Below are 19,078 nucleotides of genomic sequence, written 5' to 3'. Positions count from 1 at the left end.
GACCAACATCATGGGTCTTTATGAGATATGATTTATTTAAAAATAAAGTCGCAAACAACCATCTTGATCCATTTCCACATTTCTTACAGTAAGCATAGCAACATGGGTACTGACATGGAGGGGACAAAAACAAGACCTGTAGGAGAGGGGGGGAAAAAAGAGAGACTGGAACCCTTGGGTGACTTCTCCATCCTCCAATAGCGTTAAGTCACAGCCCTGTCCAGAAGGCCTTTTCGATGGGTCCTCTTACTGCAAAACTGTGTCCACATGGTAACAATAACAGTTGAGTTGAGTTGGCCTCTGTCAACCACGAAGAAACAATAGACAATATATATAGATTTATATATATATGTATAAAAAAAAAAAGTGTGGATGGGAGAAAATGAGCACGGTCAAAGACCAAATCATCCTCTGAGTAGTCTCTTGGTTTGACTGACAAAAGATGTTAGGCGGGGATGAAGGTGGTGGGGGCTCTGCTTTCAACTGGGGAGGACAGGACTGTCTCGCGCAGACATTTACAGCGAGAGCCGGCAGTGGCACAGTTCTTTATACATAAGTCGCCTCAGTTTGGGCATGTCCTGCTGACTGAAACTGAAAGGCTGTCCAAGGGCAAGACACTTGCAGTACTAGAGGGGAAAGAAAAAAAAAGGTAATATTAATATTTTGCCAACACATGTAGATAGAAAATGACTGCTGTATGACAGACACAACAGGCCTATACCACCATTTTCCTGAAAGAAGTTCAATATAAAAAAATACACACGGATTGACAGTTGCTGAATGATCACATATTATTCTCTGAATGTAAAAAAAACAGGGTCTGTCCATATATACCGCACCAAGTTTCACGACTAAATGAGTCTGACCAAGTCTCCGTGCCATTTCAAAGTCGCCCCAGAATCGAGCATGTCCACCTGCACGACTCAGGCGGTTTTAAGGCTACTCCACACTTACTGCCCGTCTACATAACAACCATCAAGCAAGCTTGCACATCAAATACTTTGAAAATTGACCAAATGCAACCCTTACAGCGTTCATAAAAAGGATGTTTTAGTCTTGCTACAATCAGCTTTGGTAAAAGCTCAATTTTTCAGTTAGCTGGTAGTCAAGTCAGCGGAAAGATTGGTCCAATTGTGTGCTACTGGTTGAAGGAACATCCAGAGGCATTTGATGTGGAGCGTACCTATGTTGGCACTCGCTCTGGCTAAAATACTTTCCCAGTTCGATCAATACCATGTTCAGTTACTAAATAATAGAATGCTAGGCTGTACCCAGACCAACACCATCTCCAATTCTAAGCGGTAAGTAAAAAAAAAAAAAAAAAAAAAACGGAATTGGAGCTGGCCACATATGGAAAGACCAAAGTTAAGCCTATCTCTGAAGCCAATGGCAGGTTGGACAGACAATAAGTTCAGAAGAACTTAATTTATTTGTTGTCGATTTTTTTTGTTTGTGTCCAGTCTATTGCGATTACTAACAAAAAAGGGTGAAGGATCAGGTGCACAGTATAGACCCTTTTATGGAAAAATGAAAATGAGCTACTTACTCAAACTTGGCAATAGTACCGGTACAGTCCCTATGACTGTTACCTTCAGAGAAATACCAGTGCTCATGTCAAATAGGTTAGTTCCTCTGTCTCTGTTAGTTTCTGAACCGGTCACTGCCTGACCTCCTTTGTGCATTGTTACCAGAGACAAGGCCCAGATGTTCTGGATACTATGCTGATGGAAATGTAGATTTTCAATTTGATCACTGCTGCACCACTACAGCTTGGACCTAGCGTGTACATCACATACAGGGGTTGGACAATGAAACTGAAACACCGGGTTTTAGACCAAAATAATTAATAGCAGGCGGGCTGTGTATATTGACCCTGTGGAGCTCACGAAGGACAGAGGTTAATAAATTAGATTAAAGTGCAAAACGCTGTGAAATTATTTGTCTGTCTTTTTTTACATCACAAAAACCTGACATTTTGACCAGGGTTGTGTAGACTTTTTTTATAGCCACTGTATACACAATCTCAAATCACAAAAATTATGTTCTTGGACGATGTTCATTCAGTTATTTAGTTTTGTTTACAAAATTAAACTCATTTTAAAACAGCAACATTCCGGACAATAGGACCATCACAACTATAAGCCAGACCGTTACCATTTGAAATTACTTAAGGTGTGCGTCAGGTCTGATGTGTTTTTTTTATCTCTACTCCAAGACTGGTGATTCCATAATTTTCCCCAAGGTTTTTGAGTAGGCTTGTCATCATGCCTCTATTAAGTCCCAATACTTCAAAACAGTTCCAGCAAAACGTCAGTACACCACCAATGCAAAACCCTGTCTACGGCAAAAAGCAAAAACAAACCTAATAAGTTATTTTCATTTCTACTCCATTGATAACCAGTTGTATTTTCAAACTTCTGCATCTTTTAAAACATGTACAATAGTGTGTGCGTGTGCGAGACCTACCTGGAGAACAAATGCTCCACAGTCACTGTCGTTGTTCTGTCGGGCCACATTCTGCAAACACACATATTACCAATCATAAAACTTGTGCTTTCCTTACAACAGAATTACATGATGACACTTTATTCTGAAGTCATTTATCTTTATTTAACCCATTATGACCTGGAGCGACATACGCTGCATACAGGTTCTTGAGATTTTAGCTGTTTTATTAAACCTGTGGGTATGTCAGAGCTGAACACATTCTAGTGCTAAATGAAGATTCTAGCTTTTAAATGCAACTAATTTCATGTTTTCATGTGCATTGTAGGCTGAGATATTTATGATTTAGTAGGGAGAGGGCACCTTTTCCCAAAAAGGGCTCAGGCTAAAATGGGTTAAAAGTTTGTAACTGAAACAATGCAACACCGAACGTTTGCTGCAATCAAAGCTAAAGGCTGTCCAACAACATATTACTTGTAGTGTGAGAGACTTTTTTTTAGATGGGGACCTTTTTTGTGGCCAGGCAGTGTATAAAGACTTTTCTGCCGTTGCAACGTGATTCTCTTTTTTTTGATGGGCTGATAGGGTGACCATTAATTCCGTGGAGCCTGTAAAGCGTCCATCAGACACATGTAACTTAGACATGCATAGAATCTTCGTTTGGAATGTCGACGATATCTAAGGGATAACATTGTAGGAATCATGCACATGATCTGTGGAAAATTCAATAATCACAACATTGGCATTCCAAACGAAGATTCTAGGCACGTTTAAGTTACATGCGTCTGATAGTAAAGCGTCTACCTTGCTCACTAAATTCTGGGTGCAGTTGGCATGGCTCCTACAACAGACAGTAATAGGGTAGGCCTGGAGTATTTCATTCGAATCTAACGGCAAATGAGCAGGATAACAAGGTCAACTGGTTCCACAAAGTTAATTGCTCGGCAGAGGCAAAATAAATGCTTATTGCAAATAATACTCCGCTTCGCGTCGTGGCTGCATCACCACCTCGGTGTGCATTATTTTTGGGTCATACACACGCTGTGTCGTCAATTTCTAGGACTTAGTCATCAAACTAATGCAGTTAGCAAAGCAAGCATGACTAATAACAATAACTTGGTCTTAGTGTTGAGTCTCGGTGTTCCCATCACTGCCATCATGCTCATGACCAACAAAAAAGATGTCCATTCACCAGTATTGTTTTCATCTGAACTGACAATTCTAACACCAACCTTATTGTTTTGAGGTCACACATGAATAAGATGGGGAAGTTCATATATACAAGTTTTTTTCGTTTACAAAGATTCATGTTGTGCGTAGGGGCAACATGCTAAGCAGCCAACCACGTGAGGTAATTTTTTGACCGACAGCTGTTTCCAACAATCAGGGGTTGAACAGTGCTCAGCCAGGGTCGCACAGCCAGGGTCGCACAGCCAGGGTCGCACAGCCAGAGATTGTTTACAAAAGGTAAACTCGTGTATAGTGAACCCCGCCAGCTGCCAGTCTGACACTGCAGACCATCTTGATGTTTTTAAGCTACACCAGCAAACATACCGTAACCCATTTACCAGTGTTGACTTAAAAGAATGGGATAGCTAATCCGAATATATTCCATCGGACTAATCAATTTATGTACAGAGAAATGAATACAAATCACTCCCCGCTCTCCCTCATTCCATGTCACTGCTCAACCAAAGAAGCATAAAGCAGACTTTAGACACACTTACATGGAAAACATACATGCATTTCACACATACCAGAGACATTCAAGGTTTTAATTTATTGGACTGTGAAACACCCTGACTGAGGTCCAAGGGAACATTCATGGGCATCCAAAATGTAACCAAACAGATTCACAAGTTCACTCACCATTTTAAAGTAACCTTTCCATCCAATCATAAAGTCTGGCTGTTGTTTCATAAAAGCCTCTGCCAGCAAGTACTTTGCAATGTGCTGAAACACAGAGGGGAAAAAAAAGAGATAAACAATTTTACTGAGATGCTACAGGGAAAGTAACAATTTAAAGTTCGCATTTCACAGAGAGGTAACACTGAAACAATGTCAGATAGCTGGCTAAACCATCCATTACCTTTGGACAGCGTTTATTTAGAGTGCGCTGCGAGTCAAAGTAGGTGACGGCCTTGCGTTTGATGTCCACGCTCACCAGAGACCAGTGCACCTCCAGGTGAATGGGGATCAGCAGGAGATCTTTCTGGAAGATGTCCACCTGGAAAAAGGCAAAATTATCATTACATTTCTTTAAATTGTGAAAATAACCTTCAACATAGAAAAGAAATGCATACTTTATTATATACAGTTGAGGACTATGGGCGGAATTCTCCTACCCGCTTAAGTAAAAAAAAAAAGTGCAACAGCGCCTCCACGCTTACTCAAGCCAGTGAGTAAGCGGGGTTTACGCGGGATTTCATCAGTTGCGCACTTTGTTTGGGCCCAGGCCGATATCAGGGAGTTTCCCCATGTTAATCAATCTTAAGCGGATTCTTCTACTTACGCGCGTTTTCCTTTACGCGCATCAAAGGGCTGTAGTAAGGTCAAGCACCACTATAAGGTAAAATGTAATATTGCATTTGATGCTCGCTTGGCTCGCATTTTGAACACGTTACACGGTATGCTTTGTTGATGTTCCTTACCGTCAGCGTGAGTCCGAATTCATTCACAGTTCCACATAAACATCCTACATTAATTGTGACAAAATATGACCAGCTGCCCAGAGCATGTTCTCATATCGGTGAACTTACAAACAAAAGCAGGTAATTAATTAATCAGTATGAGGATCATCATGTTGTCCCCACGGACGGTAACCAAAACCAAAAACGCCTCGTTGCACCATGCGCAAGTAAGTTGACAAGGCACGTCAGACTAAAGACGGCTGTTCCAGTCGTCCTAACAGCCACCCAAAGTATGCCTATTCAAAAAACCACCTTCACCATTTTTACTATGTTGTAGCCACGATGTTAAGTAAAGGTTTTTTATTGCAACTCCTCCACTTTTGTGATTTATTGGAACTCGTGCATATGTGCATGTAGCCTATTAAACTTTCTGAACTGATGCCCGACATACAAAACCACCACCTACTGAGGTTGTCCAGGTTGTCCAATCTGTTTTTGTAAGGCAGAAAATATTTCCTGAATGTCATTACAGCTAAACGTAAAAAGGTAGGTCTATCAGAGCATGTCTTTGGCATTTTGCTTCTAGTCTCTATTACACCCCATCAGCTGCGCGTTTAAGTCCTGGCTTGGCATTGCATGCCCATGTCCAATTAATTCCCATGTCTGCGACAGAATATTAAGTTTTTTCATGACGATCGATTTCCTTGTTCATTCTTCAGCATGCATGTAGCCTAAGTGTAATATGTTGATGGGCAGCTGAGATCCACATATTTCCAATGATAGTAATGTCACGTTGCTGTACAGAGAAGCGGAGAAGCACTTTTAAAAGTCAGCAAATACAATGTGTTTGTTACTGTGGGAATTAACTGTGGGAATGATCAGCATCTTAAATCAGTTTTTGAATTTCCGGAATTGTCCAGGCAACACGCCAAACTCCATTTTTAACAAAACGTTTCATCATGTTTATTATTTCAAATCAACCTGTTGCGCACCAAAACGCTCAGCTGAGTTCCCGCCAAAGGTACACATTGCGTTTCCATCTCATTATCTCACCTCCACTACTCGCCTTGTGTTTGTGAAAATGAGCTGAGGTTAGATTTTGAGATGCTTTTGCACGAGGACTTGGCACGTGGTTCTAAATTCAAAGTTTAAGTTCAGTTTTGGATCTCAATGGACTGCCTAGGTTTTCACATGGTTGATCTGAAAATCCATGCTCCGTGGTTTCTTTGAAACCACAACTGATGAAGTCGGGGAAGACTCATCCCCCCCATTTAGCATACATCACGCCCATGTTGTGCTACGCGCTGTTTTTCGGAGTTAAGCGCGAGGGGTGTAGTAATATTTCAGAGGGGAGAATGCGCACAGGATCGAAGCGCGTAAAAATTGCGTACGTAAAACAGACTTAAGTGGAGACGGCAGAATTACGCCCTATATCATTAGCCCCACTCCTGAAATTTGACATCTCTTGATTTCTCAGTGAGTATGACCATTATTAACACATTTTTGTTATTCTGGAAACAACACGATGCAGATAATGTCGAATTAGTTTAATTTGGATTTTTAACAAAAATGGCAAAAATGACAGACAAAACTAGATTGCATTTCCTCACAGAAAATGCTGGAGTATGCTTGCCCGTCTTGCATTCGTTGCCCTTCATGCATGCCTTGCCTTTCATGCATGACTTGCCCTTAATGCATATGCTGCCCTTCATGCATACACAACATACAGTTAACCATCTAGATATGAGCTAACTTCCTGTTTGGTATGTATCATATTGGCAAAAACACATTTTCACTAACTGTAGCGCCCCCCAGTGGCCGTATTGCACTGAATTCGTTAAGTACCCTCTGGGTGTACTGGAGATCATGTGTAAGAAATTTCGTTAAGATCTGTCGAGGCGTTGCTGAGATATGAGCTAACTTCCTGTTTGGACGGTGCGTTTGTCTTTGTTGTCAAATTTGATTGGCTGCTGTGCGCCGATGCTTTCAGCTATTGCTCTGTAAATTTCAGCATAGGTGGAAAATAGTCCAATGGTCATCTGACAAAAATTGTAGGACGAGCAGACAAAAATTGTGGGCGGAGCTTCACTTTTATTGATTTTTGAATATGTCAAAATGGCGGGAAATTCATGATTGTAAATATGACATCATAGTATGCGTTGGATTCAGCTTGACTCAAGGATTTCAGCGATACCAAGCGTTTGATGAATTGAAGTCAGTACGGGCTAATATCGTCAAAAACACATTTTTGCTTATTGTAGCGCCCCCTAGTGGTGCATTTACACGAAAATCTTTACGTGTCCTCTGATGATAGTGCTGATTATGTGAATGAAATTGGGTTGTGATACAAGTAGACGTTGCCGAGATATGATCTCACTTCCTGTTTGGCGTCTTCGCCGCCAAATTTGATTGGCTCCTGTTTGAAGACGGTTTGATCAATCGTTCCAGGACTTTTAGGATAGATGTATCTCAGTCCAAAGATGCCCTCATAGAATTTTCGTGATGATCGGTCAAAAATTGTCGGCGGGGCGTCATTTTTATTGATTTTCACAAAATTCAAAATGGCGGACAAACTTTCCAGGCGGAAAATGACGTCATAGCTGGATTCGGCTTGGCCCAAGGATTCCAGGGATACCAAGTTTTTGAAATTCCGACCAACGGTTCAAAAGTTATAGCATGTAATGTACTTGCAACTTTGACCTGCTGGTGGCGCTACAGAGTTTGAGGTACCCCTGTGAAAAATACAAATCCTGGTCGTCTTATCAAGCCGAACGTTTCGGTCTTTGAACGGACTTTCTATCTTGAGCGGTTCTTCAAAACGAACCGTTCGTAGACGGAAGGAGAAAATTAAAAATAATAACCCGGAAACGGGTCGAATAACAATAGTATGCTTGCCGCATGGCAAGCATACTAATTATTAGCCCCATGATCATTAATAGTCAACACAGTGCTATTTATGAACAAAAACTGATAATAGGATCTTCGATTAGTCATCACCAGACAGGTTGGCAGTGCACATGTCCTCCTAGGTATTTAGGCCCATTACTTTGCAAATTGTTTTAGCTGGTTCTCACTGAGAATCAAGAGAGATGTCTAAAGCTGGGCTTACACTGTGCGACTTTTGCCCAGATTTTGCCCCGATTTGGCACTCGCACGACTTTTTGGGAGTCGGGTCGATTTCTTGCTCAATCGCAGGTCAAGCGTGAGTCTCGCATTTTGCAGTGTACATGGGGTAACGACAAGCGATTTCGCCTTACGATCGTGCAATCGCAGGGTCGCAAGAAAATCAAAACTGTTCGAAATCCTGGTAGTGCCTCGCAACTAAATCGCACAGTTAAAGCAGTGCTACGACCCGATTTGACACTACACATGCACAAGTTAATAGGGCCGTGCGATTCGCTCTTGATCGCGTCCTCATCTCTACCTGATGTTCCCTCCTCTGCAGCCCCGGGAAACACCTGTGTCGTGTCGCACAGTCGGACCATTCTGCTCGCATCCGACCGTCGGCTCCTATAGTGTGAGGACGTGAGTCGCGAGATATGAACTTTTAAATCGCGAAATTTCCTCATGCAGTGTGAGCAGGAGCTTAATACCCACCAGGGTTCCCACTCTTTCAAAAATCATTTTCCAGGACATTTCCAGGACTATTTTTGAATAATTCAGGACGGATGTTTTGACGCACAATTTGGACATACACAGCGACACACAATTTCACAGATAATATGATAAGGTGACTTTCAGGTTGAATTGAGTTGTAATAAATTAGTAATACAGTAACTTAGTGTTAGGGAAGAGGGTACGCCCACTATTCAAGTCAGTGGGTACGTCCAAAGACGATCTTGAGAAAACGGCTTACTGGAGTCATAAGAGCATAGTATGGCAGAGTCACAAGGGGAGTCACTTTCTTCTTTTGCGGGTAGCACTGGCAGCATGGTTAAGTGCAATGCCACTACCACCAGGGCTGGAGTGTGGAACAGGTCATAGGACAACGTGAATTTGGTCAGATGTCCTTAATTAACCCATGCAATTAACACTGACAGACAGCTGTAATTAATTTAACCACTAAGTGAACATTGACAACCGGACATTTTTTGACCAGGCCAGAACTCGCAGCAACCGCTCGCTCGCTCGCACCCAAAATGCAATTCAAATTGCAAAGTTTCCAGTGTCACAATTTTTATCCATCATGGCGTTGCACCCACTGCCCATGCGCACGGCATTCCCAGGCTACGTCCCCGTACTACACTGTGGCCAATGCATTTTCCTGCGAAAAAGCGTTCTTATCCATTCTATATTCTTTGGATACGTCCAAAGGTTTTGACCCGGGCTTGGGTAACTAATTTCTGACTGAAAATCATCAGCTGTCCCGCTAGTAGGAATCTGCTGGAACTTGGCAACCACACCCCTGTCAAATTTCGCAAGCCCAGCACTTGCATCCTCTGTCGAAATGCTTTCTGATCCCCCAAACGTTTATTCTGAACTTTTTTTGCTCACCGACCACTGTGGCTGGTGCCAACGTCAAGCCTAGGTTCCCCATAAGAAATTCCTTTATGCAGATATAGTCAGCCACAACGCTGATTTTCAGTAAATGTCTCCTGTCTGATACATATTTTAGAGTTTTAGGGTTTTTAAAAATATCAGTAATGTGATGGGCTATCCCAAGCGAACAGCCTTTGTTTCGTGCTGTGCAGCTTACACACAGCATCAATGAACTTCAAACAACCCCAACAGTCTAAATGGCAGAAATTGTTAGAATGTTCACACAAGATTAGAATGTTCACAGTACTTGAATATTAAAGCGCCAGTCCAATAAAAGATGGCAACCTGGCCAAACACTGTGGGCAACTTCGCTGACGTGTGTGTGTGTGTGTGTGTGTGCTCATGTATGCGTGGATAATATGTATTGTCTAAACATCAATAGGTGGGAAAACTTTGAGAAATTCAATCGTAGACTGGGCAGGGGAAAAGTAGGCTATATCACAAACAAAACCGTGAAAAAAACAGGTTCACGTGATTTTTTCCCAGGACATTTAGTGAATTCCAGGACATTTCCAGGACTGGAAAACAAATCTCAAAATTTCCAGATTTTCCAGGACGTGGGAACCCTGACCCACGACTGAAAATATAGCACAGTGTATGCCCGGCTTAATTTCAGGAGAGGGGCTAATAATATCATCCTCAACTGTTAATGAGGTTGTTTGACAATAATGGGATTCGGATGATTGATCATGCTCTTGCTTGATCTGTTCATGTTACATTTGTCAAAAATCAAGAAGGCCCCCCTGTTTTTAATGTGGCTTTTGATTAGGGTTGTCGAGGAACACATCCACTTTTACAGTAAAAAAAAGCACATAAAAACCATCTACCCTTCGTAACTGAATCCCATTAAAGAACACAACATTCAAATCAATATTTAACAGTTAAAATCTTAAAATGTAAAAATTGTCTTACATTTTTTGTCCACCTTTTGACCCCATCATATCCTTTTGTCCTCAACTTGTCATAAAAGAAGCTGTTAAAAAAGTGAACCTAAGACAAAGACAAAGAACATGTATTAGACACAAAAAAAACCACCCAATTATTTCTACGCTGAGAAAATTACTTAACTTAGCTTACTTCACTGAACAGACTGATGGATGAAATTGCCTACTACAAGCAATAACATGAATCGCAAATTACTTACGATGGTCACTTAAGTGACTAAAGCCTGGCTCAAACTACACGATTATCGACCCGATTCTTGGCTGAAAACCCCCCTTACGACAATCGCTGGAACGTTACCCCCAAGGACCATCGCAAGCGATAGTTGGGAAAGATTTCCTCGTCGCGGCCGACGTTCCAAGATAGAACTCTGGCAGCTCAAAGAGTCGCCGATCGCAAATCATAGCAATCAAACAGTGCTTGATATTTACGACTAGAAATAGAACGTCGGGCATTGTCTCGGTGGCTGCGAGCAGGGATAAGATTGACAGTTGCGATTCTCCTCTAGTGTGCGGTGCACCCCGACGTCAAAATCGCACACACAATCACCAGTCGTGTAGTTTGAGCCTGGCTTTAGAAGCTCCAAAGCAATACTAAGTGTTTAGGAGTTACTGCAATCAGTTAATTGTTCATCAAATCAAAAAGACCATCCTAAAAAAGGCACACATTACATAGAACTTAACTACATCACTTCTTACCTTTTCAGGCACCGAATCCATCACCAGATCACCATACATATTCATAACCTGACGAGAAACAAATTGAGAAAATGCAGTAAATGACACAAAATAAGCAGCTGCCATCAGTGTAACCACATACAGGTTGTTGGGGAAATGATGAGGCTCTGAATCCTGCTCAGTGATCTGATGGATTGTAGCTTCTGAAGACATAGTTTGCCCTTCTAGACTTAACTTTAACTTTATTTATCCCCAAGGGAAATGCATGTCCCATGTTGCTCTGTAGATTTAAAAAAAAAGAAAAAAAAAAAAAAAAAAAAGGATAAAAAAATAACTGATCACTATGCAGAAAAGTCTATGTTTTTCTCCTTGTCCTTCATTGACAGATTGAACAGCTGTATGGCTCTTGGGACAAAAGATTTCCCCAGTCTGTTGGTTCTGCATGCAAGTGCCTCAGCCTCCAACTGAACAGACTCTTCTGATGGATAATGGTGATGTATAGTGGGTGTTCCTCATTGTCCAAGATAGTGAGCAGTTTGTTTAGAGATCTTTTATCCGACACTGAAGTGAGGTTTTCCAGTTCTTCTCCCACAACAGAACCAGCTTTCCTCACCCCCATGAACATCAAAAAACAGAACAATTTGCCACAAATGTCTGAATCAGTCTTTTTTTGGTACAGCACACACGTGTAACAATGGTAATGTCTACAGCAATATGTTTATTCTAACTACAAACTGGAGTCTGGTCAAAAGCTATTTCAATCTTTTGTGCAAACACTTATTACCAGGGTTCTAAATTAACTTTTTTCATCACTAGCCCAAGTGGCTAGTGGATGTTAAAACTAACAAACCAAACACACTCACTAATAGGTACAAGTGGCTGGTAAGTTGGTCCTTTCTACCAGCAAAACTCAAATTTCACCAGAATACACTAACTAATAACCTAATATTTACTAGTATAACCAAAATACAGAAAGTCTTGCAGCTAAAAATTACCAAAATGCAAGACATGGAGAATATTCACTCAAAAGAACGGTTCAAAGTACAGGGAAAAGGTAAAACTCAATCATTTAACTCAAGGAGAGGTGTAAAATACGCATATTTCCAAAAATGGGCCAGTATCACGAAGTATTCATTAAAAAGGTACAATTTGTGAATGGGCAGAATAAGTTCAAGAAAGAAACTACAAAAAATATGGCACAGTGCACCTTTAGGTTTGGATGGATTTTAAGCGGGCTGGAGCAATTGGAAGTGGTAGGTATGGGACAGGGCCTTGAACTGGGGTGTCTATTCGACCTACCTGATCATTCAACCAGTTCTGTCCATACAGAGTGCTGAGGTCGTCCATGGTGAGGATGTGTCGCTTGTAGTTGACGCGGAACCCTCGCACCATGGCAGTGCCGGGAGACCTTTGGTAGGCCTGAATTACGGATTGCACTGTAGCTTTCCTAAAGAGCAAAAACAACAGTGAATATTCATCCAAAGCAACACACAGCTCTTAAATTAGGGGGCAGTTAGGGTGAACACATGAAAAGAAAAAAGACATATCTGCACACAGCAGAATCTCACTTGCTGTGATTTTTTTGGTGTGAAAACCAGCCATTACGATCCAACACCGTGCCCAGGGACACATTCATGTAAAATTGTGAAGCAAAATTTGCCATTCATCCAATGAGGCAAACGATGTGGGGCAAAGGCTGGGTGAAGCGAAGCAAGAAATGAAAAAAAAAAAAAAGCCCAAGTCTGATATTATTAGCCGAGTGTAAGTTTTACAAACTATTAGGAACGTGACTGGCAGGGCTGTCATAATTGACAGTAACGACCCGTTCCTTCAGACCTCGGAACACGTGGGAGGTGGGATTTTCTGCGTCTGGTACAATAATTGCACCGATATTCCGAACTGGTAGCAAGATGGCGATGTCCAATTGCACTAAAATTTGACTTCATTCGGCTCTGCTAAACAATATGGGTGACGTCACGGATGGTCCATTTATGTACAATCTCTGGTCACAATGTTGTGCTGGTTACCACAATAAAAAAAATCACAGCAAGGGATCTCCTAATTGCCATAAAATTCTACAGTGCTGTGGGAGTAAGTATTTCACCTCTTACTGATTTTGTTATTTTTTGCACGTTTGTCACACTTAACCATTTCAGATTACCAAACAAATTTTAACACTAAAACAAGGATAACCGAAGAAAACATGAAATGCAGTTTTTCAGTGATTTTTTCATTTGTTAAAGGGCAACTCCTGCCAATTTCAATGTGCTGTTGTATTGCTCACGCTACCCTTGACTTGTCAGTACCCGGTGGCGCCGCATATTTTAGCTCAGCCCTTTCCGAGATATGAGCTATTCTAATGGGGGCAACTTTTGTTTACATTTAAAAAAAAACATTATTCCCAAAAACATCCAAAAGGTTATGCAACATCAGCAGACAGCTGGCAAAATATTTGGAGTAGGCCTATGCTCATTTTTTTTTTTTAAATGTAAACAAAAGTTGCCCCCACAGTTGCACACTGAGGAAGGCACACGCCGAAACGCGTCTGTGCACAAAAAAATAAAGAAAAAAATTGATGCAAGGTGCGCCCCCCTTTTCTTTGATTCCATGTACAAAATATGTTCTTAAAAAGCACCTTACGCATTTGTTTTTCGAAAGCATGCATTTCACTAAGTGGTTAGGGATGTTCACTGGCATTCCCTAACATGTTTGAAGGCGAAATATGGTTTCTGTCATTTTTTATTAACCATTTCCTGAATTAAAGAAACAAATTATTTCTAAAATGTTTGCAGCCATGTTTGGCTACAAAAACTGTTATGAAATACAGGTGAATAGCCCTGAAGACTTGGTGAGTAGCACAGTCTTGAAAACAAATGTTGGGGGTGGTTTTAAAAACATATTTGGACATGCCCATAGACGGCCATTCTAAAGCCTGTTGAGATAAAATCCAAATTAGCCAAATAACAAAAGACAGCTGCAAACCTGAAAACAATGATGGAGGGATTCTAAAACATTGCAGCCAACTCAGAAAAGAGGCTTGATGTTGAAAACTGTGCATTTAGCCTTTAAACAAACAACCTAACTCAACATTTGGGGGGTGGATCTTGTCTTAGACACAAAGTGTCCAGACATCAAAACAATAAACCGATATAAACCATACCACAAAGAGGTGGGTGCTTGCTGACATGCAACATTTTGAGAGCCATTTCTTCAAAAATAGGCAAGTTTCATAAGCAGGACAATCAGATTATTAGCTGACCTGTGTGGCTGGGCAAAATTTTCCTTGAAGATGTCCTGCAGTTTTTCAACGACGTCATCAATATGGATGGGAATGAGACTTCCGTACTGCTGCAAAGACTCGTCAAGGATTCCTAAAAGTACCCCAAAAAAACTCAAATGAATAAGGTATAGCCCCCAACAGATATATTCAGCCCTTTTCATCAGTAGGTGGGATGTTGCAGGAGAAAATGCCATGTGCATAATATCTGCATATGTGCATAAAAGAGTGAAATCCAGCCAACCAAAGCATGTCTGACTATTTTGTTTAAGTTATACAATTAGCCCGGTAGGCCAAAGTATAACATGAAATTAATAATCTGGTGCCGCATCACTAACAAGACTGAAGGTGGGGGTTGGAAAAAACAGTTGGCATTCAAGCCGCTGAACTGCATGCGATAGGCCAGCAGACATTTCTCCACCTTGCCAAGCACTTCCCAACAACGTTTTCCACGTACCCCCTGAGGTGTGCTCGCCTACCCCTAGTGGTAGACGTACCCTTGGTTGGGAAATGCTCCTCTAGCTCGTTTCAGTAGGTTGTTATATGATCACTGACGTCTACTTTATCTTAATTAAGCCGTTAAAGGGTTAAACCGGTTTCACCCATTCACCCACATAGGGTTAAACACCTTTCAGTCATCACTTGTTATGGAGAGGCAGCTACATCCCTGTTCCAGACACACTCACCATGCAAGCAGGTCATGTGTTCTTCAGTGAGAGCCATCTCGATGGGCCGTGGACGCATGGTGACAAAGTCTTGTCCACCCATGTCCCCAGAGCTGACCAGGGAGCTGGCCTGGGAGTCACCACGGTAGCCATTAAGACCAAAAAAACGTGATTCTGCAGAGAAGAAAAAGGTTAACCAAGACATTATTATTACTACTACCACAAGACAAAAAGAGGTTGATGTCGTGACTAACCCAAATTAGTTGTCCTGAGCACACACACACACACACACACACACACACACACACACACACACACACACACACACACACACACACACACACACACACACACACACACACACACACACACACACACACTTTGAGTTAGCGTATCCAGTTAAGTGATCTTATCTCAAATCTGTTTTTGTTCTCAGCATCTGATCTAGACCAGAATAAAGATGCACACCAACGTTTCAGTTCAGTTCCTTTTGTGCTGCAAAGAAGTTTGAAGAAAGAAGCACAGTTTATTGGATGGGGGTACATAAACCGGTTAACCCACCTGCCTCAGCCGCCTCCTGCATCTGTTCTTCCGACTGCGAGCTGCTCAGTCCGGGGTCCCTCCGCTGCCGCATGCCGTAGGCACTGTGCTGGCGCCACCGCTTCACCCTGCGGTGCCCCCTCATGCCCATCCTCTGCGCCCGCTGGCGCCATGTCTTCCAGTGCTGCGCCAGGCGGGAGCGCAGGCTGCTGTGAACGCGCAGCCTCCGCAGACGCCTCAGCCGACGCAGCCGGTCGAACGAGAGCCTCGACCACATGGGCTGCGACTCGGGCGACTCCCCGGCCAGGAGCTGGGCGTGCCCCTCCTCCTCCTCCTCCTCCTCTTCATCCTCCTCCTCCAGGGGGGGTGGTGTTGCTGATTGTTGCTGTCGCAGGTGCTGCTGGTCTGTGAGGGACACCAGCGGTGTCTCGTGTGGGGCCTGCCACTCCTCCACCCCTTCTAGCTCCTCCCAAGGAGCAGCCTCAAAGTCCACCTCATCCTCCTGCTCGTCCAAGTCCTCGTCTTCCTCGTCTTCCTCCTCCTCTTCCTCGTCTTCTTCCTCTTCCTCGTCCTCCTCTTCCATTTCCCTCCCAAAATCCATAGTTTCCTGGTCCAGGTACTCCGTCTCACTGACGCGCTCCTTCTGCCCTATCTTGAGGTGCATGGGGCTGGACACGCGGTTGGGCGAGGAGGAGTCCATGAGGTGCCCGGCGGGCATGCCCGCGGCACCATTGCCCTCCTGGCCCACAGCCAAGGGCAGCTCACCCTGCCAGCGGTTCTGTGCCAGGCTGCCGCTGCTGTCTCTCATCGTCCACGGGCACCCTGCAACCTGCGCCAGCTCGCCACCTGCCAAAGTGAAGGAGGGGGAGAGAGTGATAAAAAGTAATACTATTTAATCTTGAATTGAAAACCATACGTCAGGATTACCTTACAAAAAATGAACGTGGCTGTACCAGAACAGTTACCACCGGGAATTTTAGCCAATTAACTCGAGCTTGCTTGAGGGTTAATGAGAGGGTGAAACGATTACGAGTTAGCCTAATCGACTGCAGCTTGACAGACCTGGTTGTCAAACTAGCTTCTTAAATAGGCCTATAAAAGACAAGAACATTCTACTCCATCTCAAATAGAGCCACTGAGAGCTATCAGTTTTGATTAAAACAGCTGCTTCCAACAGCAATGGAAAGTTACTTTTAGCGGGGGAGAACCTGGTGTCTGTATCTCAAGGTTATTAGACGTGACGGGAACAGCTCAAGGCTCAAGTTTGAGAGCACAAAACCCCTTTCAGCACCAAGGCCCCTTTTGGAGTCAATTGAAACCACAGCATCGGCTGTGTCCATTAGTTATGTTCTAGAACTACACTTGCCATGATAAATTTCCCTCCTACAGCAACCACGTAGCATCGTAAAAACGCAATACATTGATTGCATTCGACTTCGATCGAAATATTATTTAACTATCCATCTCAGCATGCACAATGGTAGCTGTAGTTAGCTATCTCACGTTGGCTAGGGAGATATTTGCAGGAGCAAGAGGTAGTTGGTAAAATATACAATTGAATACGAGAACACTAGCGGGCTACCTTCTATGTGGGTACTGTCGGCGTATCATTTATTTGTATAGCAGCCGCGTTGCACGCGCACGGTGGCTTCATCCATCGCGTATAAATAAAGAACCGACTGCTCCTTTCACATTGCTAGTTAATAGCTAACAACTAGCTAGTAAGCTAACCGCCTACCAGGATTTGCTAGCTAATGTTCGCTAGCTTGTCTGGTGTAAACAACAGCTAAACTGCAACCTGGCCGGCTAGCTAGCTCACTGCATCTCTGCGCTACTGAACTTAACGATTGGTTAGGCGTTTGGGTGAGCTGCATTTTATGCATTAGGGACTTAACAACACACACCATCAAAATTCATGGAATGACTGCCGGTATCGACCACATACCTGAGCAATTAACGATAGCTGGTTAGCATAATTTCGTGCTGGTGACGCTAGCCTTACTAGCTAACCATGCATAAACATAACGCCCTTTAGGAATGCATGTTTAAGGGGGCAAATGCCATACTCACCGTCAAAGTGCAATCTTTTATAAGAATAATGAATACAACAACAATTGTTTGGATCGCTTCTGGCTTCGTAGGAGCTCAATTGTAGAAGCGATCCTAAACAGACGCTTCTAATTCAACCTCATTCAATGAACACCGGCGCCTCTTTAAAACGAAGGCAAGCTGTTTCCGCGGCGCTTCACTGATGTCATCGGTGGATTGGTGTGCAAAGATGTATAGAATCTAGCTTGGCCACATAAGGACCGGTGTATGGTCCTGCTCCTCTAAACTCTTTCATGTAGGTCTAGGTTAGGCCTCTACTAAATTTGCACCTGCGGTTGAACGGGTTTGTGCATTTCTGAATGTTGAGTTTTGTTAAGTGGAAAAAAAAAACTTTTGGTGTTAAACTAAGCTGTAGGCCCTAAAGCCCTATACATTTCCAGCCATGCACTTCTTTGTTTCTGTATTTGAATAGGAATTAACGGAATGACACAGGAAATTAGTGGGGGAGAGAGTAGCCTATGGGAGAAAGATTGAGGAATGAGCCAGGCTAGGCTCGAACCTGTGTCCCAATGGTGCCACAACCACAACACCCCCCTGCATCAGCAATCTATCAAGTGGGGTCAGGGCTGCATTGCCAGAGTGGCAAAAAGGGAGCATTGCGGTGGGACGGTACCATGCTCAGGACACCTCAGTCATGTAGGAGGATGGGGTAGAGAACTGGTTTAACCTACTCCCACTACCATGTCGGGTTCGGGCATCGAACCGGCAACCGCAAAGGCTTATATCCTAATTATTTTTAGCTTCATAACACTGACAAACAAGGACACACTGCTAACAAATTATGTCAAGCTGTCAAAACCCTAGACATAGGCCTACCTACATGACGGTAGTTAGGCCTATGGTGTCCTTTGGGTGGTGCCCATTGGTGCCCGACCAAAAAAAAACCAGATATTGTATAGATATTGTAGAACAGCTAGGCTATTGTAGGCCTACTGTGCTTCCCATGGTGAACTAGCGAAGGACTTGATAAAGGTTGACTGACATGACGGACATGACAGCTTACACTGGTGCCGTGACCCAGATGGGAGTGAGGTTTAGGGGGCTGAGTGTAACAAATGCCAACTAGTAGAGGTTGCCGGTAGAACGTTAGTAAACCACCCTCAGGAAGCCTCATACAGTACCGATAGTGCTGAACTAATTGGTCTGGACCTTTATCTCACTGGCATACTGTGCATCCCATGCCGAACTGGAGTGGGAACTGGAAGGTCGCAGATTCGAGCCCTGAATGGCAAACTAGAGTAGGTCAGGAAACAG

General features: G+C 43.0%; 1 protein-coding gene across 1 annotated transcript; it reads right to left on the bottom strand.

Annotated features, from left to right (window-relative positions):
• Positions 1-15: 15 nt before the first annotated feature.
• senp3b (SUMO specific peptidase 3b) lies at positions 16-17,953 on the bottom strand. Its single transcript, XM_063187389.1, has 11 exons — positions 17,786-17,953; positions 15,737-16,561; positions 15,197-15,349; positions 14,493-14,604; positions 12,533-12,680; positions 11,255-11,302; positions 10,527-10,604; positions 4,535-4,672; positions 4,315-4,398; positions 2,467-2,517; positions 16-626 (listed from the first exon to the last, which is right to left on the bottom strand). Exons 2-11 carry the CDS (start codon positions 16,521-16,523, stop codon positions 516-518), a joined length of 1,710 nt encoding a protein of 569 aa, XP_063043459.1. The 5' UTR covers positions 16,524-16,561; positions 17,786-17,953; the 3' UTR covers positions 16-515.
• Between the last annotated feature and the right edge of the window lie 1,125 nt (positions 17,954-19,078).

The sequence above is a fragment of the Engraulis encrasicolus genome, chromosome 21 (assembly GCF_034702125.1).
Source record: "Engraulis encrasicolus isolate BLACKSEA-1 chromosome 21, IST_EnEncr_1.0, whole genome shotgun sequence".
NCBI lineage: Eukaryota > Metazoa > Chordata > Actinopteri > Clupeiformes > Engraulidae > Engraulis > Engraulis encrasicolus.
Note: the sequence above shows the minus strand (reverse complement) of the source record. Positions and strands in the feature narration are given on the sequence as shown.

What these genes read in the sequence shown, in the direction of transcription:
- senp3b (XM_063187389.1), bottom strand. Translation starts at nt 16,523, where the DNA reads ATGAGAGACAGCAGCGGCAGCCTGGCACAGAACCGCTGGCAGGGTGAG. An exon ending in GCAGGAGGCGGCTGAGGCAG is followed by an intron (nt 15,350 to 15,736) that starts GTGGGTTAACCG and finishes TCTTCTCTGCAG; the next exon opens with AATCACGTTTTTTTGGTCTT. An exon ending in TCAAAAGGTGGACAAAAAAT is followed by an intron (nt 4,673 to 10,526) that starts GTAAGACAATTT and finishes GCCTTTTTCCAG; the next exon opens with GTGGACATCTTCCAGAAAGA.